The 20,433-nt window shown below is 40.1% G+C and overlaps 1 protein-coding gene across 10 annotated transcripts in view; it reads left to right on the top strand.

The window, feature by feature from the left end:
• The window catches only part of LOC144036205 (roundabout homolog 1-like), a 117,278-nt gene that overhangs the window by 56,939 nt on the left and 39,906 nt on the right, over positions 1-20,433 (top strand). For all 10 annotated transcript variants that reach the window (XM_077546655.1, XM_077546649.1, XM_077546650.1 and 7 more), the window contains one exon: positions 2,367-2,693. In XM_077546655.1, the coding sequence (XP_077402781.1) occupies positions 2,552-2,693 (142 nt within the window). In that variant the 5' untranslated portion in view covers positions 2,367-2,551. The remainder of the gene's footprint in view (positions 1-2,366; positions 2,694-20,433) is intronic.

Below are 20,433 nucleotides of genomic sequence, written 5' to 3'. Positions count from 1 at the left end.
TGTGGCGGGCTGATATTGCCTGTCTGTGCAGCCAGAGAGCTTAGGGAGCTGCTAAGACCCACAGGCAGCAGCCCAGTACAATTAAGGACAAGAGAAAAAGCATGTATGCCGTAAACAGGGACTAGAGACCACAGTGGTAGACTTGTTTATTCCTTTGTTAGAGCAGTGCAGGGGGAAAGGGGGGCTATGGGGGTAGCAAATGTAACAGGTGATACATTGCCAGGGGAACCTAATTTGGTTTGGCTTCTCCCATTTGAAAGGAAACATTTTATTCTGTATTATTTTTGTCAGCTTCATCTGAGCCACATTTTCATTATAATGATAAACTAATTCATACTTCATGGTTTAAGATTAAATTTTCAAAAGTTTTGATTAATGCATTGACATTACTATGCATCCTTCCAGCTCGGTTTACCAGACCTGACAGTAAATAATGAACTGTTATGTACGAAACAAAGCAAACATTCATCTTAATGGAGGAAATCATTTACATGTACCTCACAGCAAGATTGATTCCGGTTCATTGCCTGCTCTGGGCTTTTTGGTATGGAGTCTGTATCTTCGCCCCGTGCTTTTGTGGGTTCTCTAGGGCTTCCGTCTTCGCTCTCAAAATATATTGTACGTGAGGTGAAACTGCTCCCAGCTATGCAGTGCACATACTGGAAGCGCTGCTTACACTATAAGAAGAAAAACAATACCATCCAACATAATAAAAAAAAATATCATTTGGGTATACGTTAGACAATTTTTAACAAAAATGTATAAATGTAAAATATTGGGATATGTATACCTCGAAGATCATGTATCGTGATCGTGATAAGTATCCTATTGTGACTCCTGTATTGGAAAACGCATTGTATCATGATGTTGTTGGCTATACCCAGCCCTCGTACCTATGTCTGAATAGGTTTGGTTTTCATGTCATAATCACCGTAATCAACATGCACAGCATGAACAAGATTAAAAAAAATAAGACCATGCTTTTGTTCACATAAACAGTAACACAGGATTGAACGGTGTATTTCGATGTGTTCGAAGTGTTTTGCAGTTCCATTGGCAGACACTAAATTCTTATCAGCTTTATATCCACATTTGTTTTCCGATCAGAGCCTATCCAATGCCATTTTTTATTTTATTTTATTTTTGTAACACTAGCATGACCCACATTGGAACTAGGCCATTTAGAAGAAGAAAAAAAATCACTTGCCCGATGTTGTGTAAATTTAGCCTAAGCACCAACACTGTCCCTGGCAGGTGATAAGTCAAGAGTGCGCCGTGCATTTTGCTCTAAATTAACTGACTGAATAGTATCTGTAGCTGGTGTGGACAAATTATTTATTTATATATTCATTATAATTTCGAAAGGGGAAATTCAATTTACGTACAGTCTAAAAACAGTTGGGTCAAAAATAACCCAAATTGGGTCAAGAATGGACCTACCCAACTTTTTTAGTTATTTAAGCCCAACATTTGGGTCTAATTAAATGAATAACTCACAAATCAACCCCATTTTTGGGTTGTTTTGTGCCCTTGAAACACATCATCTTCAAGATTCACAATCATAACACATCTCGATAATTCTTTGAGGAAGAGCGTTCGGTTTGTGTTTTTGGCATTGTTGGAGGATGGGTGGCTGAACTGTAGATGTCAAAGAGTTGTGAAGACACGCAGGGCAGATGAAGGTGATCCTCATTAGGGAGGTTCTGCCTCACAGGAACTCAATGCCATTTGGTGTTCCTAGAGAAGAGCAGCAGGGTTGACATCTTAACAGTGTCTCTGTGAAGGATGAAAGGTTATTTTACGGTTCATAGTTCCGGTGAACTAGTCAGACTGATTTAATGATCATGCTTGCTTTGGTGACTGAAAACCATCCATCAATTTCCTATACTGCTTATTCTTTGTGTTCATTGGTTGGGTGATGAAGATAAGCAGACTTACAAATTGCCTGGCACACTGAAGAAGAAGAAGGAAAAAAATCAACAAAATCAGCAACAACCTCAGTAATTTTGTTTCATTGCAACCAGAAAAAAAATAACCGCTATTTATTCAACCCCAGACATTGAAATGCAGCCTGAGGATTTCACATCAGCATTGTTTACTCATTTACAATGAACGCCTTGTGGGCGCCATCATCTGAAACCAAAGGAAAACACCTCATGAGCGACATAGATTATTGTGTGGTAATTATGTTGTCAAACTAGATTATTGTTAATACTTGCACAACAATAATAATACGCCTTGTCTAATTCTTCCAGAGCAGCTGCAGTTTTCATTAGCACATGCAAATTTTTGGAGAGGATCGTTTTACTACTTCATCCTATCTGGGACTCGTGTGCCGCTTAACTGAGTTGTGGTCTTCCCTCTAGGGTCTCGTCTTCGCCAGGAGGACTCCCCTCCCCGCATCGTTGAGCACCCCTCTGACCTGATTGTGTCCAAGGGCGAACCTGCCACCCTCAACTGCAAGGCAGAGGGCCGTCCACCACCAACGGTAGAATGGTACAAGGATGGGGAGCGCGTTGAGACCGACCGGGACAACCCTCGCTCGCACCGCATGCTCTTGCCTAGCGGCTCGCTCTTCTTCCTACGTATTGTGCACGGGCGGAGGAGCAAGCCTGACGACGGCAGCTACGTGTGCGTGGCCCGCAACTATCTGGGCCAGGCAGTCAGTCACAATGCATCGCTGGAAGTAGCCAGTAAGTTTAGATGTTGTCTTTTTGTACAGGGTATTGGTCTTAGGATCATGGATGAAGGATGTGCAACGCACACACACTTCTGGATTGTTATGTCCTCCACTCGTTGAAAAACTGGACCGACCCGATACTTGGGTCGATTTGACCCAACTTTCTGGGTAGTTTTGTACAAAATAACCATTTTTTCCCCATACAACTACTACTATTATTATTATTATTATTATTAATAATAATAATAATAAAACAACTCAAAAGTTGGGTCAAATTGACCCAACTAGCTGGTCTGTTCCATTTTTGACCCAATTTTTTTGATTTTGAGATAGTAGTTTTAAGAGTCTTGTTTCATATAAAAAAATAATTATTCATTTATTTCACCTGCTTCAGACTTTAACAATTGATCTTAATATAGAACACAATATAAAATACAATTTTGAAATCTTAATGCTGGCTTTAAATTTTTCTGCACTCTCAAAACAGTTGGGTAAAAAAAAAATATAGTAAATGATAATAACGCGGTCAAAAAGGGACGGACTCAACTTTTTAGTTTATTCATTTAACCCAAAAGAAAATGGGTCAAATGAAAAAAAAAAAAAAACTATTATTATTATTATTGTTATTATTATTATATTTTTAATTGTTAATGTTGTTGTTGTTATTAAACTGTAGCATGTACACACACACACACACACACACACACACACACACACACACACACAGAAAATGAATAGTCCAACCGATCCAACTTTTTGGTTTATTCATTTAACTCAAAAAGTTGGGTCAAATTAATAACCCACAAAAACAACCCCCCAAAATGTGTTGTTTTGTACAAAACAAAAACCAAAAAAACTAATTGGGGCGTTTTCTGCAAAACAATTGGGTTGTTTTGTGGTATAATAACCCCAAATGTTGAGTCAGTCCTTGTTTGACCCATTTCGGGCTATTTTTATCCCAACTGTTTTTAGAGCGTACCTGTGTGAACGACACATGCTCTGAAGGTGACTTTGTAGATGGAAAGACCCGGGAGGTGGCTGTGCAACACACCTGTCAGTCACGCAGCAGCTGTGTATCAGCTTTAGTCTGCAGGTTTTAACAATCCCTGCGTGTGTTCCTAACAGGTGACAGTGTCGACTTGCAGAGTCAAGTGTGTGTGCTGTTTCTTCCTAAACAGCTTTTCCCTGCTGTATGTCACAGGCAGGAATCTGCCAACCAAATGTGTTTGTGTGTGTGAATATGAATGCACACATTAGCAGCAGTGATGGAATGAAGTCTGCAGAGCAGCAAGCAGGCAAAGGGCAAAATCTCTTACGACCATAGGAAAGGAAAAAGCCAGATGGTGTTTCAACTCTGGACTCACTTTAGAAAAAAACTAAAGCAAAGAATGCAATGAACGGTGATGAGATTTAACACTCACAGCCCTCGCATGCTTGAAAGCATCTCATTCTGTACTGTCTATCCCCCTGATCTTCTCAGCTGTGTCAGCTCACACAGCTCTAATCACGCTTTGTCTCCAGGGCAAATATTTCACTAAGGTTTGAGAATAATAATACCGGTCTTGTATCAGTTTCCCCTTTTGAATTATAATGAAAGAGAGGGTCAAACGGTATCAGGATAATGCTCGATCAGCACTCCAACCCAGAGAAGCAAAGCCCCCAAGGGTGAGAGTTCATTACGTATGGAGTTCACTAAATTTACTGCTAGCTTCTAAGGCTGAGCTAGAACACAAGGAGGACTTGTTGAAGCTGCCTGGATGAGTTATGTCTCCTTGTCTGAGCCCGTTGAGGTCGTACAGATTCAGGGGTCACCATGGGACTGGGCAGCACAAACACCTTTTAGTAAATTCTGCCGAGTTAAGGAGTTTTAAGAGGAGAGGGTGAATCCGTGGGGAATTAAAGTAGGAACTGACCCCGCCGTGTCCACTGTCAATAGACATCTTGTCCAATCATTTGTCATTTAGTTATGGCAGTGTAAGTTGTTACAGCCTTAACTCTTTGACTGCCAGACGTTTTCAGAAACGGGATGTCGCCAGTGCCAGCCGATTTAAGCATTTTGACTGATCTTTCAAGGTCCACAGAAAATGATGTGTTTGGACTATGGAAACACACATACTACCAAATGAAAGATTGGACTCTCATCTTTCATCAGAAAAAAAAGTTTGTTTCTACCTTATTCCGTTCTTCAGTAATCAACAATAGAAAATGGTTACTTTCACCGAAATGCTCTGTTTTGAAACAAAAAGCGGAGAAAAAGAGCTTTTTGTGAAACAATGTTATTTCATGCACTCTAGTGAATTGTACACTTCTTTTTGTCCATGAATGATGCCACAAACACCTAAATAGTGCTTTACTTCTGTAATACACCACCACCAACAATGAAAAAGTGTTTTTAGTTTGCAAAATACGTTTATTTCCATTCAACAGTGTAACAATTTGACAAAACAGTTTCGCAAACTATTTACAAATGTGTGCAACTGTGGTACTATTTACAATTATGTGGATGTTTCAAATACAGTTTTTCTTTTTGTAACGCTCTCCTGCGTGCAAGGAGACGCAGCCGGATTTGGACAACAGATTACTTTCACTTTCCATTGTCCGTTTCGCGTGCAGACGGCCTTTTTTTCCGGGGAATAGCAAGTAGCAGACTGTACACACTCCTCCGATGAATATGCATTGGACTCGGGGCACTCTTCGTCGTCCGATTGAACGTCCACCTGAGCGTGCTCGGTTGTGCTCCGCGTTTTCCGGTGTTGGCATCGCTAGTCCCTGAACCTTTTATGACGTTGTCATAGCCGCCGCGTCAACGCTTCCAACTTCGCCGTCAACCTCGGAGTCACCATCATCATCATCGATGATGATCATCGTCGTCATCAATGTGCTCTTTATAGCGTTGGTCGATGCTTTTCGTCTTTGAAAAAAACGGCTCGACCGTGAGCTGCTTGCAAATCGGTCGCCATTATGGCTTCTTCCGCCATTGTCCCCCTCAACACTCTAGCCCCGCCTCACGTCTTCCGCTGACGCCTACCCAATCTTGTCAAAAGAGAGTCATTGCTGCCATCTAGGGGCCAAAAATAGTCATTAGGCTCACTAGACCTGCTTGAAACTTTCAACACAGCTGGGGAAGGCTTTCCTCCACCCGTTTCAAAAAAATAATAATTGGATGACGTCTTTTAACGTCATTGGCAGCCCTCCGTAGGTTTTTACTTGACGTCTTTTAACGTCAGTGGCAGTGAAAGAGTTGTTAATCATTGCAAACTTCTATTTTTGCTTGAAAATGGCTCTATACAATACTAAAGTAAACCAATCTGTGCTTATACACAGTAAACACAGTCAAATTGAATTTCCCCTTTTGAAATGTAGTCCCTCTGACAACCGGGGATGACGGCTGACAAAAGGCGGCGGTACGATTCTGACAGATGTAAAACAACGAGCGCGGGAAAGGAGCGACAGAAGACAGAATCAGACGAGCGAGAGGGTGAAGTGTTGTCTTTCCTTCAAGGCATAGAAAGTGAAACTTGTTTGCAGAAAATTGAGGTGACGTGGTAGAGCCAATGACAGATGTGGAATGTGCCCGTGCCTGAAGCATGACCACGGGCTTGAAAGTACACAAAAACACACGTACACACTGAAGGAACCCTCTCTCAAACTGGAATTGAATGAGTAAAGGGGGGAAAAGACATATAACTCAGTTCCTATCCTATAAATGTCACAGAAGACACTCAGCACATTTTTTTCTGCCTACAGGGACCCTAGAGGACCCCGGGAAATGAACATATGTCCTATTGACCTCAGCCACTTGATTCAATCACAGAGCGCTTTATTGAGGTGAAAGCAAAGTCACAGCCTCTGTACTCTAAAGGTTATTGGATGGTAGACCTGTTTTTAGGTTCGGCAAGAGAGAGGAATAAATGCTATTCTTAAACTAATTGGACATTGCCATTTGTTGGATGAAAATGTGGCTCATGGCAGCAATGAAGGTCAAGCCACAACTCTGCAGTACAGTAATGAGCTGCAAGGAAAGTCAACCTTCTTGCTATGAATGCACTTTAGGTCAAGAAAGATGCCTCATGTTTATTTCTTATTTTTAGTCTCTTTTGCGACGGGAAGAATACGCTTTTCAACCAAAGTCACAAAATCAAGTGAGAGCTTAATATTAAATAAGTTGCGCCCAATCAAAAGTAGCAATAAAGAGTTTCCATGGTAACAGACAGAGGTGGGCACATCAATACATTTTGATGGCCCGTCATTTGTCAACGGCCGGAACACCCGACCGTCACGGTCAATCCATCAATATTTCAAGCCGAACCAAACTAGAATCGTCAATCCATCATCGTTATCTTAACCATGTTTGTGTCATTGCTAATTTACAGCCGCTATTTCAGGACCGTCAGTAAAATTAGCCGGTTCCTCAGTCCTTCACTCCGTCATCATTATTATCGTGATGAACTGATGAGTATTGAAATAAAGTTTTTCAAATAAACTTTATTAAGTGACGCAACCAGCTCGAAAATAGATTTCTTGCATTTAAACTTCGGAAGGAGACTTTCTTCTTCTTCTTCTCATAAATTATTTGCAGAATTGACAGCGGCAAGGCGAGGTAATCAAGTTTTCAATTCAATTCCATTTTTTCCCGATTTTTCGAAGATTCCCGTCATTCGTTATTCGTCAACAAAACGGGTGCTCACCTCTGTTTACAGGTTCCCCCTAAGATGTTAGCCTTACAGGATTTTTTTTACCATATTACCATATAACCAGAACGTTGCATTATCTATACAGACGCTCCCCACCTTACGAACGAGTTACGTTCCGGACGATCGTTCGTAAGGTGAATTTGTTCGTAAATTGCTTCAGTGCTATATTTTGTATTATAATTTATGTTTAAAGCCTATATAAGTATATTGAAGGTTTATATAAGTATGTTTAAGGCTTGTACAAGTAACCTGCATTGGTTTGTACTGAAAAAAACTTAATAAAATGGAGAGAATACATACAGTACTGTACTGTACTACGTATGTTAGAGAGAGAGAGCGAGACACACACACACAGTATGTACATGTACGTAATAAGATAAATAAAATGAAGTTTAACTTACTTTTGGAAGATGTACTCGATGCTTAAGGAGATGATGGAGGAGGAGGAAGAGGAGGATTTTATATCATGAGAGATTCTTCGTCGTCGCTGGAATCGGCTTCAAAAGTTATTTCCTGCTTCATGGGGACGACCGGCGTTTCTTCCTCCTCCTCCTCGCCACGTTGCTCAGCCTCCAATGAGCTCTCACAGCGCCAATCGTCGGTATTAGCGGCGGAAAGAAGCACTACGCGCAATACAAAATCTAACTTACAGCATTTCTTTCCGAACATTTTTCGACATACTGTACGCGCAGAAATGTTCGTATGTACCGTTGTTCGTAACTCGAATGTTCGTAAGTAGGGGAGCGTCTGTATGTATATAACATAATATCCAACATTGTAAACTTTAAATCCCAAAATGATAATTGTAATAGTGCATGGACTGGGGAAAAAAAGTAAGTCAAAACATTATACACAATATTGTTTATTGTTTGTCTTCATTGAATTTTAATGCCAAATTCCTTACACAATGTTAAATTCCTCTACATTTTCACATTCAGACAACTGCAGCGTATCTCTCATCTTTAGTTAACTGGATATCTGCCCATAGGTGTGAATGTGAGTGTGAATGTTGAATAGATGGATGGATGACTGTGGAATAGTACATTTAACACCTGGTGCTGTGTAGGGAGGCTGCTGACCAAACTGCTGTGCTGCTGCCATGTGCCTGGCTGACTGCTCCCCACTCGTCAATGAGCCCCCGAGGAGAGGCTTATAAATCAAACAGGAACACGGGCCAGGTGTTGCCGGTTAGTTAATGTGCTACAACCTGCTCAGAACACGAAGGAGAGAGTCGCACTCACCATATCTAGGGCATAGAAACCCTACCTTTCTATTTCTATTATTTCTATTATTCATTTATTTTGGCGACCACGTGACCAATCATTACAATGATTTTGAGTTTGTTCTCATGTAAAAATGACTACTTGCTGGTTTAAAAGCTCAGTTTCCATGCAATTTATAGTTGAACGCCCTCAAAGTAGCCTTTCAGTCTTCAAATGAAGGCAGGAGGAAAACATAGCGGTAATTAGGCGAATGCATTAACATGATGGACATGCTCACTGAAGTGAAGACGCTCTGTGAAGTGGATCATGGGATATGCATGGCTCAGTCAGACTGTGAGTTTGACAGCGTGCGGTGGGACCCCCGGCCCGCCTCCCCGTTCGCTCCTTTTTGATTGGAATCTTTCGGCGAGCGTATGAAGGCGGCGAAGAGAGAGGCGGATTCTTCGAGGTCAGGGTTCCCTCTCTTGCCAGCCCCTCCATTAACTAATGACTTCCCACTTCAAATAGCTGTCACTGTCACCGACAACATCCTGCCTGTCGACTCGCTGGATAAATGCAATCAAAGTCCTAAGTCGCCTTCAGAGCGTTATCTCTGAGAAAAAGTCTTTTCCCCTCCATATGGATGAGGAGTGATATTGTGTGATTGGCAAAAGCACGTCCTTGATCCAAAAGCACTAACGCAGGAATTAGTGTTTATTTCACATTGCTGGGAATGCTCGTTTCTACCATTGCAATGTGGTATGATCATTCAGCAAACGGCACGCCAGATCCAGCTGGATTGTGTTTATTGCGTGGAGATCGTCATCCAAACAATTTTACTTGCTTGATCCACGATAAGTGTTTCCAAGAGGCAGATTTGTGCCATGGTGTCAGGACGTATGGGAAGAGTTTGTTTAGACTGGAACTTAGTGAAAAGAGAGGACGGAGGAGCTTCTGACAAGGAACACATGGCTCATGGCTGTGCTATATACAGCTAATAGAAAAGTGTTGTCTACAGCTTCTCTCAAAAGCAGTCGATTATTTGGGTCTGAGGCTTTCTCACCGTTCCATTTTTTTTGTACCGTAAGGATTTTTGAGAAAATGTTCTTTATAGTCCGGTGCGACTTATGTAACAATGTCGGGTTTTCAGTTTGTTGTCTTTTATTCAAATTCCTTCCAATTTACTTTCACGTTCATGTTTCCGTTCACACTGCAGGTATTTTTTGGGTGAAATCGGTTTTTTTGGGGGGGTAAGCGTTCACATTATTAATTGCGACCTCATTCTGTCTGCTGTGTGGATATAATGTGTCCCCAAAGTGACCCGCATGCGCAGAAGAAGATACAACGTCACTCACAACGCTGTGTTTGCGGAAGTAAATATGTATAGTCCAGCTTGTCAGGGCCAAGGACTTTTTTAAGTCTATTGTCGGGGCTCATATTTTTACCATCTCAACAGAGGAGTGATACGGGAAGGGGTAGAAATAATATTTGGTGAAAATAAGGCGCGCCCGTTCGAGTGCCTCACCTCACGGAGACTGTCCTTTTTTTCCCCCCTCCCTAGCGATGACATCACGTCATTGCCCCGCGTAATAAATGAACCGTCTGCGTGGCTAAATTACTAATATCACCACCGCTAATGTCATCTTTATACTTCATGTTTCAAGTGAGATTAAATTTAGGTCAAATATAAAGTCACAATTGTTACTCGAAACAACTTTGCCGATTCGCGTACGTCTCCCGAGCCGTGCGGACCTCGCGGATGGGTCAAGCATAAATCAAGCTTAATGCACCCACCCGCGTGAAGCGCATATTTGACTTTTGATGACGTCGAGGTCGGATAGATGCGACCTGGCCGTTCAGACTACGGTCGCATTGCAAAAATTCAGATATGAATCCGATCTAGGACCACATAAGAAAGTGACCCAGGTCGGATATGAAAAAATCGGAATTGAGCCATTCAGACATAAAAAAAAATCAGATACAGGTCGCATTTGGGGAAAAAAATTCCGATCTGGGTTGCATTTGCCTGAAGTCTGAACGTAGCCTAAATTATGAGCAGCCGTGTTTTCGTTATATCAGAACTACAACTACTTCCTGCTTCCGTGCCAAAGAATCATCGGAAATATAGTCCTACTAGTACTAACCTAATGCTGCGGTCAGATCGAACACGAGCTGAGCGTTTCTGGCAACGTGTAGTGTAGTGTAGTGTAGTTGTACAGCAAACAAAAGGCGCGGTACATGGTCTAAACCTAACATAATAGCATAGTAATGCTAAATCAGATAAACATATGGTGCAATTATAATAAATAATTTGGCATACAGTTATTCACAAAGATAATTGGCTTCATAATCTGGTGCGCTATTTGTATAATAATCGATATTACGCCTTACACTCTAAAAACAATTGGGTCAAAAATAACCCAAGTATGGGTCAAAAATGGACCGATCCTCTACTTGGGTCAATTTGACCCAACTTTGAGCCTCATAAATACTCATAAATATTGGTCAGATCCTTTTCTTGGGTCAAAAAATTGGGCCATTTTGTTTAAAGCAACCCAAAAAGTTGGGTCAAATTGGCCTTTAAAGTGGATTGGTCCACTTTTTATCCATAATTGGGTTACTTTTGACCCAACTGTTTTTAGAGTGTATGGTCTGAAAAATATGGTACTTAAACTTGCACCCAATAAGGATAATAAATGTTCCATAGCTCAGACATAAAACAACATTCTTGTTGTTTGTGCATACATGTGGCTGTTTTTTTTTAGCTAATTTTGGATGATCTGGTTTGCTCCCTCAGCATTGCTTTTGTTTTATTTGATTCACACATATACATGGCAATATATGTTAAAATTGAATGCATGTTTGGTAATGCAGATGCATGAATGTGTTCAAAGGCGTTCAAATGATTTACATGCGGGATAATTAAATTATACCATCTGCTAAAAGTGTGTGGCATAGTGCATTCTCTGGGAAAATAAGCTCTCATTTTGCATTGTAGCCTTAAAAGGAAAACAAAAAGGTGCCAAGTCGAGGTTTATGTGAATGTAAAATGTGAAATTTGAAACTGTTAATGGTTCCCTCACAGTGCACACAGTCCCACGTGCACAAAAGCCTTTCTTTGCCTTGTTGTGGTTTAAGTTTGTGCATGTGTTCCCCCCCCCCCGTTCTTCTCTCTTTGTGCTGCTTATCTTTGGAGAACAAGTCGCTGACAAGGAGAGACAGGCGTTCCACGGTACGAAAAAAGAAGCCTGATGGTTTCAATCCCACAAATGTCTGTCGAAGATAGATTTTAAGAGTGCCAAATTTGTGTGCTTCTGTGTGAGCAACGTTATCCTTGCTGAATCCCACTACTCCCTCTGCCAAATGGTATTCACAATCATTTCTTATGATTCATGTAGTTTTTGTGTAATTGTTTGGAGAAAAACTGCTTGGCTGGATCCAAAAATCTTCTTTTCCTCCCCCACGTTGTGTTTGAACGTCAGTACTAGTTAGATTTGTCAGATTTGATCTGGCTCCAATAGAACGTGCTGAGTCAGGTTACTCTAAATTCATATTGTCTCATTTTCTGATTTAGTGCGGCCAACTGTGTTTCCAAGAGGCCCACAAAAATGACACTCTTACTTGGTTTTGGAGGCGTTTTAATCACATAAAATTCATTTGTAAGGAAAACACATCACATCACACACCAAATATTCTCCTCTACATTCATATATATTGAGGCTTTCAGAATGCTGGAATATCATACAGGTACAGATAACATTTTGTATACTCTGAATAAAGTCATCATATTTGGCTGACTTTCCAGCAACATATGTTCTGTATAAGTTCCTTGTGTATGCTCTCAACAGCGTGTCTCCTTTTAGGTCAAATCCAACTATTTCAACTGATAACTGACTCTTGACTGACAGGATGCATAAAGCAGCTAAACCAAAGCAGTCTCTCCCACATTTCAAACATTTTTTAAACATATGCCACTGGCAATGTTCGCCAGATTAAAAGCGACAGTCACTGCAGAGGACTTACTGCTTGAACTGGTGCGGAAAATCAGAGCACATCAAATCTGTGAAAATTTGTCTGAACTAAGAGATTGCAGTATGTTTTTTTTTCCCCCTTCACTTTTATCTCACACATTTTTACTTAATTGCGTCTCTTCTTCTGGCTCATAGGTCCATACACATTTTTTTTTCAGGAATTGGACCACTTTATTTTTTTTAACTAAACTTGTAACATTCAAATATACAAGCCAACTGTTAACTCTTTGACTGCCAAAAACGTTAAATAACGTTTAGTAAAATCCTATGGAGGAGTGCCAAAGACGCTAAAAGACGTTTTTTTTAAAACAGAGGTGAAACTAACCATTTTCTATTGTTGATTACTGAAAAACGGAATAAGGTAGAAACAAACTTTTTTTTCTGATGAAAGATGAGAGTCCAATCTTTCATTTGGTAATATGTGCGTTTCCATAGTCCAAACACATATTTTTCTGTGGACCTTGAAAGATCAGTCAAAAATGCTTAAATCGGCTGGCACCCACGGCATCCCTTTTCTGAAAACGTCTGGCAGTCAAAGAGTTAAAAAAAAATAATAAAAAAAAAAATAATAAAAAAAAAAAAAATGAAAAAAAAAATATATATATATAAGGAACATGCAAATATGTAGATGTAGAGTACTGAAAGTCAATAGAACTTCACTTCATTTACAGTATTATTCGAGTGACAGCTCACTGGCAAAGTACAGTAGTTATGCTTTGAATAATTACTATGAAGTTTTTTAAACCTAAATCTGAATCCTTAATCTTAACGAAAGATACCTAAAATACTAGTTTGTCAATCTAAAAAAAAAGGGAAGTGACACAGTTGACTGAGTACTTGACAGAAGAGCAGCACAGAGTAGGATATAAACGTATAAAATACGCTGATATATGCTGTCTAGTTCCTACTGCTTAACGTCAACACTGTCTTCTTTAATTGGCTGCATATACTGTATGTGAAGATTTATAACATGAAGCAACATACAGAACAAAGAGCGAGAAAGAGGAGTGGTTCCTCAGTGGAATCGTGAATAATGAGGGGAACATCTCCAAAGCAGCACAGCCATTACTGTTCCTGCTTAGTTGTCAACTCAGCCTCCCGTCTTTACTGCTTTTTTTTTCCCATTCTCTCATCCTCCTGTTTGCAGTTCATTGCTTCATCTGTCTCCCATGGGAATACCTCAGAATGTTTCAGACAGGTTTGTGATGGAGCTCCTGTTAGGTCTGATTTACCAAAAATGCTCGCTGAAAGCTTTTGCTGACCAGTGATGCGTTGCCCATTATTACCTTGTCATCCCCTTAAACATAATAGGCTTTGTGGGAAAAATATATTTTACTATATGTTCAGGTAGATTTATTTTTAGACTTGGATCTCAAACATAAATTTTGTTCCATGTGTGGACAAAAATGCATTCTTCACCGGTCCGATCTGTTTTGTGCTCATCCTCTGCGTTTGTCAAGCGTGTAGCTTCCTTTCACATTCACATAACAAAAGATGTATGTTAAAGAGTGAATAGAAAGATTTGTTTGAAGATAAATGCTAAAACGTGCAAATACTGAGCCCGAGATAGTACTGAATTGTGGAGCTATAACGTAAAACAGTTTTTCATCATTTCAGTTGTGCATGGAGTTAGCTAGCTAGCCATGCCAACACCCTGAAAATGCATCTTCCCTACTAGATGCCAACATTTACAGAATAGCTCAGGTCGTTATTTAAATTCTCAAGCGAGAAAGAAATGCCACAGACAAGCCTGCCGCTCATCTGCCAGCTGACTCATTAATATTAGGCTCATTTTTACCACTATAGCACGCATTGAGCTAGCTAGCTACGTCTACACCCTGAAAATGCATCTTCCCTAGATTCCACAATTTGCACGTGAAGAACAGCTTAGGTCGTTATTTAAATTCCCAAGCAAGGAAGTGATACCACAGAGCCCGCCAACCGTCTGCCAATGGGATATATGCCATGGAGGAAGCGGGACTTCCGGGTGTCACACACCGGCGCTGTTTCCAGTTGCTGTTTGCGACGTGTGGGCCGCGTCCCGTTGCTTGCGCTTCCGCCCTTGTGTCCCTCGGTTACGCATTCCTGTCGATGGGTGTGAGTGTGTAGTGTGTCTATCTCAGTTCTCCGGGCTCACGCCCATCGGCGGGAGCGCGTGGTTGGGAGGCGCAGGGGTTAGGGTGCGAGTGTCGGGACGTGGCCTGTGTGTCGCAGTAGTGGCCGGAAACGGCGTCGGTGTGTGACTTACGGAAGTCGGAAGTCCGTGGCATCTACCCATTGAAAATAACCCGCTGAATTAGCTCATGAGCTAGCTGGTGGCTAGCTAGCGCCTTTCGTGGCAGCGTGGCAAGACACTGGACAACCTGGTGGAATATATTCCAGTCACCGGAGGCTTTAAGAGGATCAAACGTGTTGGAATAAGCAAGATCCTAGACCAGGAATAAATAATAATTAAATAATGGTGGAGGCTACAATTGTTCATCAACGCTACTTGGGGGTCGCATTAAGACCACACAATTCCTAACCTGGTCTATGACAAAAATGACATTTTTAAGAAGGACAAAATATTTACGTGTCTGTTTTTTATCGAACCAATGTACAGCAGAGCATATAATTTTGGGAATGCTGAAAGTGCATCTTTTGATTCAATTACTATTAATAATGTGTAATTTTCACATAATTTATCTTTCAATTTACTACGCAATTTCTCCAGAAATTGCGCTTTGTCTAGTATTATATATATAATTCTTCTTCTTCTTACAGCGCTCCTAAAATTTCAAATTAATGGCTACAATTCCCATAGTAAACAACATGCTAGTCTGAATACCTGGTTTACATGGATATTCTCCATTCAGTTTGGTGACTTAAACATGTTAAGTATCATGAATTATTAAAGAGGTGCTACATTTCATTTTGCAGCCCCCCCCCCCCCCCCTTTCTGTTTGCACAATCCCACTATTTTCTCCCTGGAAATCTGCTTCACTGTTCATCACAGACATCCCAAGGCTATTTCCAGGATATAACAATGCGGCACAACAAATAAATACAGCATGATATTACACTTCGCTAGCGGAAGCTGAGGATTTACCCGAGAAGTAAATTAAAACCGGGAGACACTGAAGAGATCATTAAATTGATCTTCACGGTGATATAGCCTGTAGCACTTCTGAATCATACGGTTAATCCCACCCGAACTCACACATTGGAGTACCAGGTAATGCAGCTCTAAATGTGATGCTTTCACATTTTTTCATACTGCATTCAGAAGCTAAATCAGTGTCACTTGTCCGTCTCTTATCTTTAATACCAGCTGGAAAAGTAAATCAGGATTCTTTATTATCATATCTGAACCATCGTATGGAATTTAACAACAAACAAGTATGAATAATGTCTCATTATGACAATGAAATACATGTTTTAGTTTTATCTTTGTTTCTAGGAATAAATTAAGTCTTGTAATAAGTAGCAGTGGGATACATAAACCGTACCACAGGTGTTTTGTTTTGGGTACCAGTGAGTTCAATGAGTATTTTCTTGCCCATTTGAGGCATGATTATGATCTAACTTTACCAATGTTATATTTCGGACTATATAAAAAAAAATAAAAAGTCAGATTATTACAGATTGCTCTTGTTTTGGTTCTGTATATAAAGATAGGATTCGGCTGCTGTTTAGTACAGGCGTTACTAATTTAATGGAATAAAAGGCCGGGCTACTCGGCTACTATTTGCCTCATCTCATTTTACAATATAATATTTTTTCCAAAGTAGCTGTAATATATAAACAATATACAATTGCTTGATTGATTATGGCGCGATTTAATGAATTAAAGTTAAAAATTTTTAAAGTGGCCCTTGCATCCTTCGATTTTTCTGGATGTGGCCCTCAGGGGAAAAAGTTTGGACATCCCCGCCCTAACTGGATCTTCTCCAAGCGTTCTCCTAAAAACTAAAGACAACTATATAAATAAATAAAATTTGAATGCTTAATGATATGCTCACAAATAGTCATGTACAGTGAGGAAACTAAACTGGCATTTGTCAGTCACATTGAACTTTTCCTCATTTTCACACATCTATTTTAATGAAAGTCAACTCCGTGAATGATGAAAAATCACAACACAAAAACTGTGAGAAGAAATGTTACACTTTTGAGTTAGAAACATTTTTGGGGATATTGTTATTGCTCGTTACCAGCGGTTTGTTGAGGCTCTAAATGAAATCCTCCGCGGTACACTGCGAGTTCCATAGAAAACAGATTCCAAGATTATTGCTCATAACATTCATTGATGCTTTTTTATTGTCTGCTGTAGCCATTCTTTTGGTGGCCTTATTCCAAATGTCTCGCGCCATATATTCCAGGATGATGTCTTGCAAAAGGTCTTGCTCCAAAATGTCAGCAGACAATAAAACATCCACAGCCACCCCTCCAAAGATGAGGGCCCCTTGCAACTCACCTGTCTGTCAATCCGTACTGTAATTGCAGGAAGCTTCTCAAGTTTAGCATTCTAATTGACAGACGGTTGCGTTTTAGCTTCCACTTTATTGACAGTTGAGGATATTTTTTTGCCCTAATAGACATTGGAACTGCACTTCAGTTCACATTTTCTTTGAGCTTTATTGACAGCATGTAGAGACAGCAAGTCAGATGTTATATTTTCCTCTGTGACCCAGTTTGTCATTTTCTTCTCTCAATATACGCAGTTGCTGAAATGTTACATTTAGTCTGGATAAACACATTATCCACTTAATGAGCTGAAATACATCAACTACAGCACATGTTTCTCGTAGTTGTATTTTAAAACAAATTAAGAAATAATGTGATTTACTGAAGATATTTAAGGAGGTGGTTTCCTTCTCTTTGGGGAGTTGCTCTGTACTATTTGTGGACAAATGTTGGAGAAATGAAACGTTTTCATGGAGACGGTCTGCCTGTCACCTATAAATTCAGCTGGAATTACAACAGGTTAAGTAGTAGAAATGAGATGAATGGATGAATGCCGTATTGATTTTTTCTCTCAATTGGATCTCAGTAGATTGTTTAATGTTGTGCTTTAATGTATTCTATAACTACCATATTGAACCAAGACAAGTATAAATATGTCAAGACACTCATCTTTTCACTTCCTTAATGTGGCCTTCTGTCCCCTTCCATTTGCTCTTGCTCTCTGCCCTCAACGTAGACCTGCATTATTCGCATTGCGTGTTTCCTGATGATGCTGCCCTGCATACTGAGAAGTGTAGATATCCCAAAGGGTTCTGAAAAGCGCAGACTGTTTCCCACCTTACAAAAGTCCAAAGGGAAATAGCAACAGTAGTGCTACGGAACAGAAAGGATAGATAGTGTACTAGTTGCGGCTATATAGAAAACCGATTTTATTGGTTATTTGTCTCTCTAGTGTGAGCAAAATGATTAATTTATCATCAGATGTGCACTCACGGGCCATATGATTAGGTGTACCCGCACAGTCTAATGGCATTTAATGCTAAAGTTGTATTGAAAACTCTGCCTTACAACAATAGGGCTCCGTTTTTTCTGACACAGTTAAATATATACAGGTGCTCGTCAAAAAATTTGAATATTCTTAAAAAGTTTAATAATTTCCATAATTCATTTCAAAAAGTCAAACTTTCATACATTATAGACCAAACTTATTTACGTATTTATTCGGTTATTTTTACATTATTTGGGATTCCAGCTTATAAAACCCATGAAAAAAGGATGTCAAAAAATTTGAATAATGGGAAGAAATCACCATGCATACAAGAAAAGAGATGTTGTGCTGTGGAGGGACGAGAAATCTTGTGGCGTTTTAATCTCGCAAGATTTCATCGTACGAGACCTCGTCTCATCCCTATTAAGTATGGAAACATTGTTTATTCGTAATTTTTATTATGTATTATTATTATATCAGCAGTGCATGATTTCCGTTCAACATTTTTTCACGTCAGGCATTATGGGAAGAATGCAAAATTGTTACCATTTATCCTACAAGAACGTTTGAACGTACTTATTGGAAATACGTTTAACATATTTGCAAGTAAGTTCGAACATACTTCTAACTACAATCAAACGTATTTGAATATATTTTCAAGCATATTTGCCAGTCAAAAATGTTTACTTATGTTATGTTCCGGTGTACGGCTGGCTTTAATCACAGCAAATCAAAAGTAGCACAGGGGGTAGCAAAAGCAAAAAGACCCTGTTTTTGTCCCCGACTGTTTTCACAAACAAAACCTTGTATGTGTTCTGTGGATAAACATCAAACCTTGTTGAATATAAACGCTTCCCCGTTGCCGCATACCAAGACGAACGAAATTACTTCTGGGAGGCTGAAGCTTACAATGCTTCACACTCCCGTGAACACACAGCGGGGAATGTACGTACGCTGTTTACAGTATATACAGCCTGCCATGTTTAATAGTCGTCCCCGTCACTCCCATTTAGTGCGTGTGCACAACTACACTCTCACCAACCCCAGGAAAGAGCAGAGCCATGCGTGTTTGTCATCACGCCTCAATAGATGCCATTAAACATGACCTACGCTTCGCTATCGACACCTACTGGGTGTAATCAGGTGTCATCAGAATATTGTAAACTCACCTGTAAATTTCGATACGGCTGCTGCGTAGATGCACCTCCTGTTTTCAACTTCTTATAATCAGCTAGCGTGGTTCTGCATCACCCAACCCAATTAATTCAGACACATGCTGCAATTTGAAACTAATAGGCAGAATTAAGAGGAAGTCAACCATAGCTTAAAAAAAAATAAACATTAAATTCTTAGTGTAATGTAGATGGAAGTCCCACTTGCCTGAAATGATAATTAACAGTGACCTCAACTTAACCTACACCAAACATCGTCCTTCTCTTCGGAGCCAATAGAGTGAAGGACAAACAGATTTTCTTTGTTAGAAAAAGACGATCTTTTTTTCCCCCGTCTTCTTCTTTTTGGTTCCAGACAGGGCTCAGTCTGTTAAGAGGGAGACAGCTGGAAGGATTATATCGAGCTAATTATAACATATCTGTCTATAATAGTGTGAGGATTACACTTTATTTATTTTGATCGGAGTGAAAGAAAATGCCATAAGCACCATCACGTTGCATATGTTTACAGCCAAGACAAAAGGCCACTATTTTTTCCTGCGTAGCCATACTTTTACATAAAGAAGCTCCATATAATGCTTGGTAATAATTCAGGTAGTAGCACACAATCATTTGGCATCCAAGCTAGAAAATATTTTTAGTGTTAAGTCTGTCAGTCATATATGCTCACCTCGAGGTATGAAGATAGTTTTGTTTTGCAATTCAATGGATGCGAATGACATCTATAAATAGTCACAGCAAGTTGAGCGCGATTGCCCTTTCTTGCAACTGCGTCGTCTCGTTTTCTTGCCAGGATGACAGTATTTTTATCAACCCTGGTGATTTTCAAAATAATTTATCTCGCAATATGTTCCATTTTCCCCTCCGCCCATCACGGCAGCTGTCTCTCCACGCGCGCATAGCACGGGAAGTGAACCTCGACGTCTTGCCTTGCATCGCTGCTAATATCAATTAAATTAACAGCAAGGAATCAGCTGATTATGAAGCCTCCCCCCTCCTTTTTCCACTGAGGCGTGTGCGGTGTGTGTGGCGGTGCACGCATGTCACCAGGTAGGAATGTGACAGACTGTGAGTGTGTGCGCGCCTATCTGTGTTTTCTTTTTTTTTTAAATCCATATGGGTGCTGCACTAATTAAATCCAGAAGCTCAGCCATTCACCACTGGCTGCTTGGCAGTAAGTAACATTGCTGTTGCTGTCTTGTCAGTTAATTTGACAAAAT

The sequence above is a fragment of the Vanacampus margaritifer genome, chromosome 16, assembly GCF_051991255.1.
Source record: "Vanacampus margaritifer isolate UIUO_Vmar chromosome 16, RoL_Vmar_1.0, whole genome shotgun sequence".
Classification (NCBI taxonomy): Eukaryota; Metazoa; Chordata; class Actinopteri; order Syngnathiformes; family Syngnathidae; genus Vanacampus; species Vanacampus margaritifer.
The sequence above is the reverse complement of the archived record's forward strand: the minus strand, read 5'-3'. Positions and strand labels throughout refer to the sequence as shown.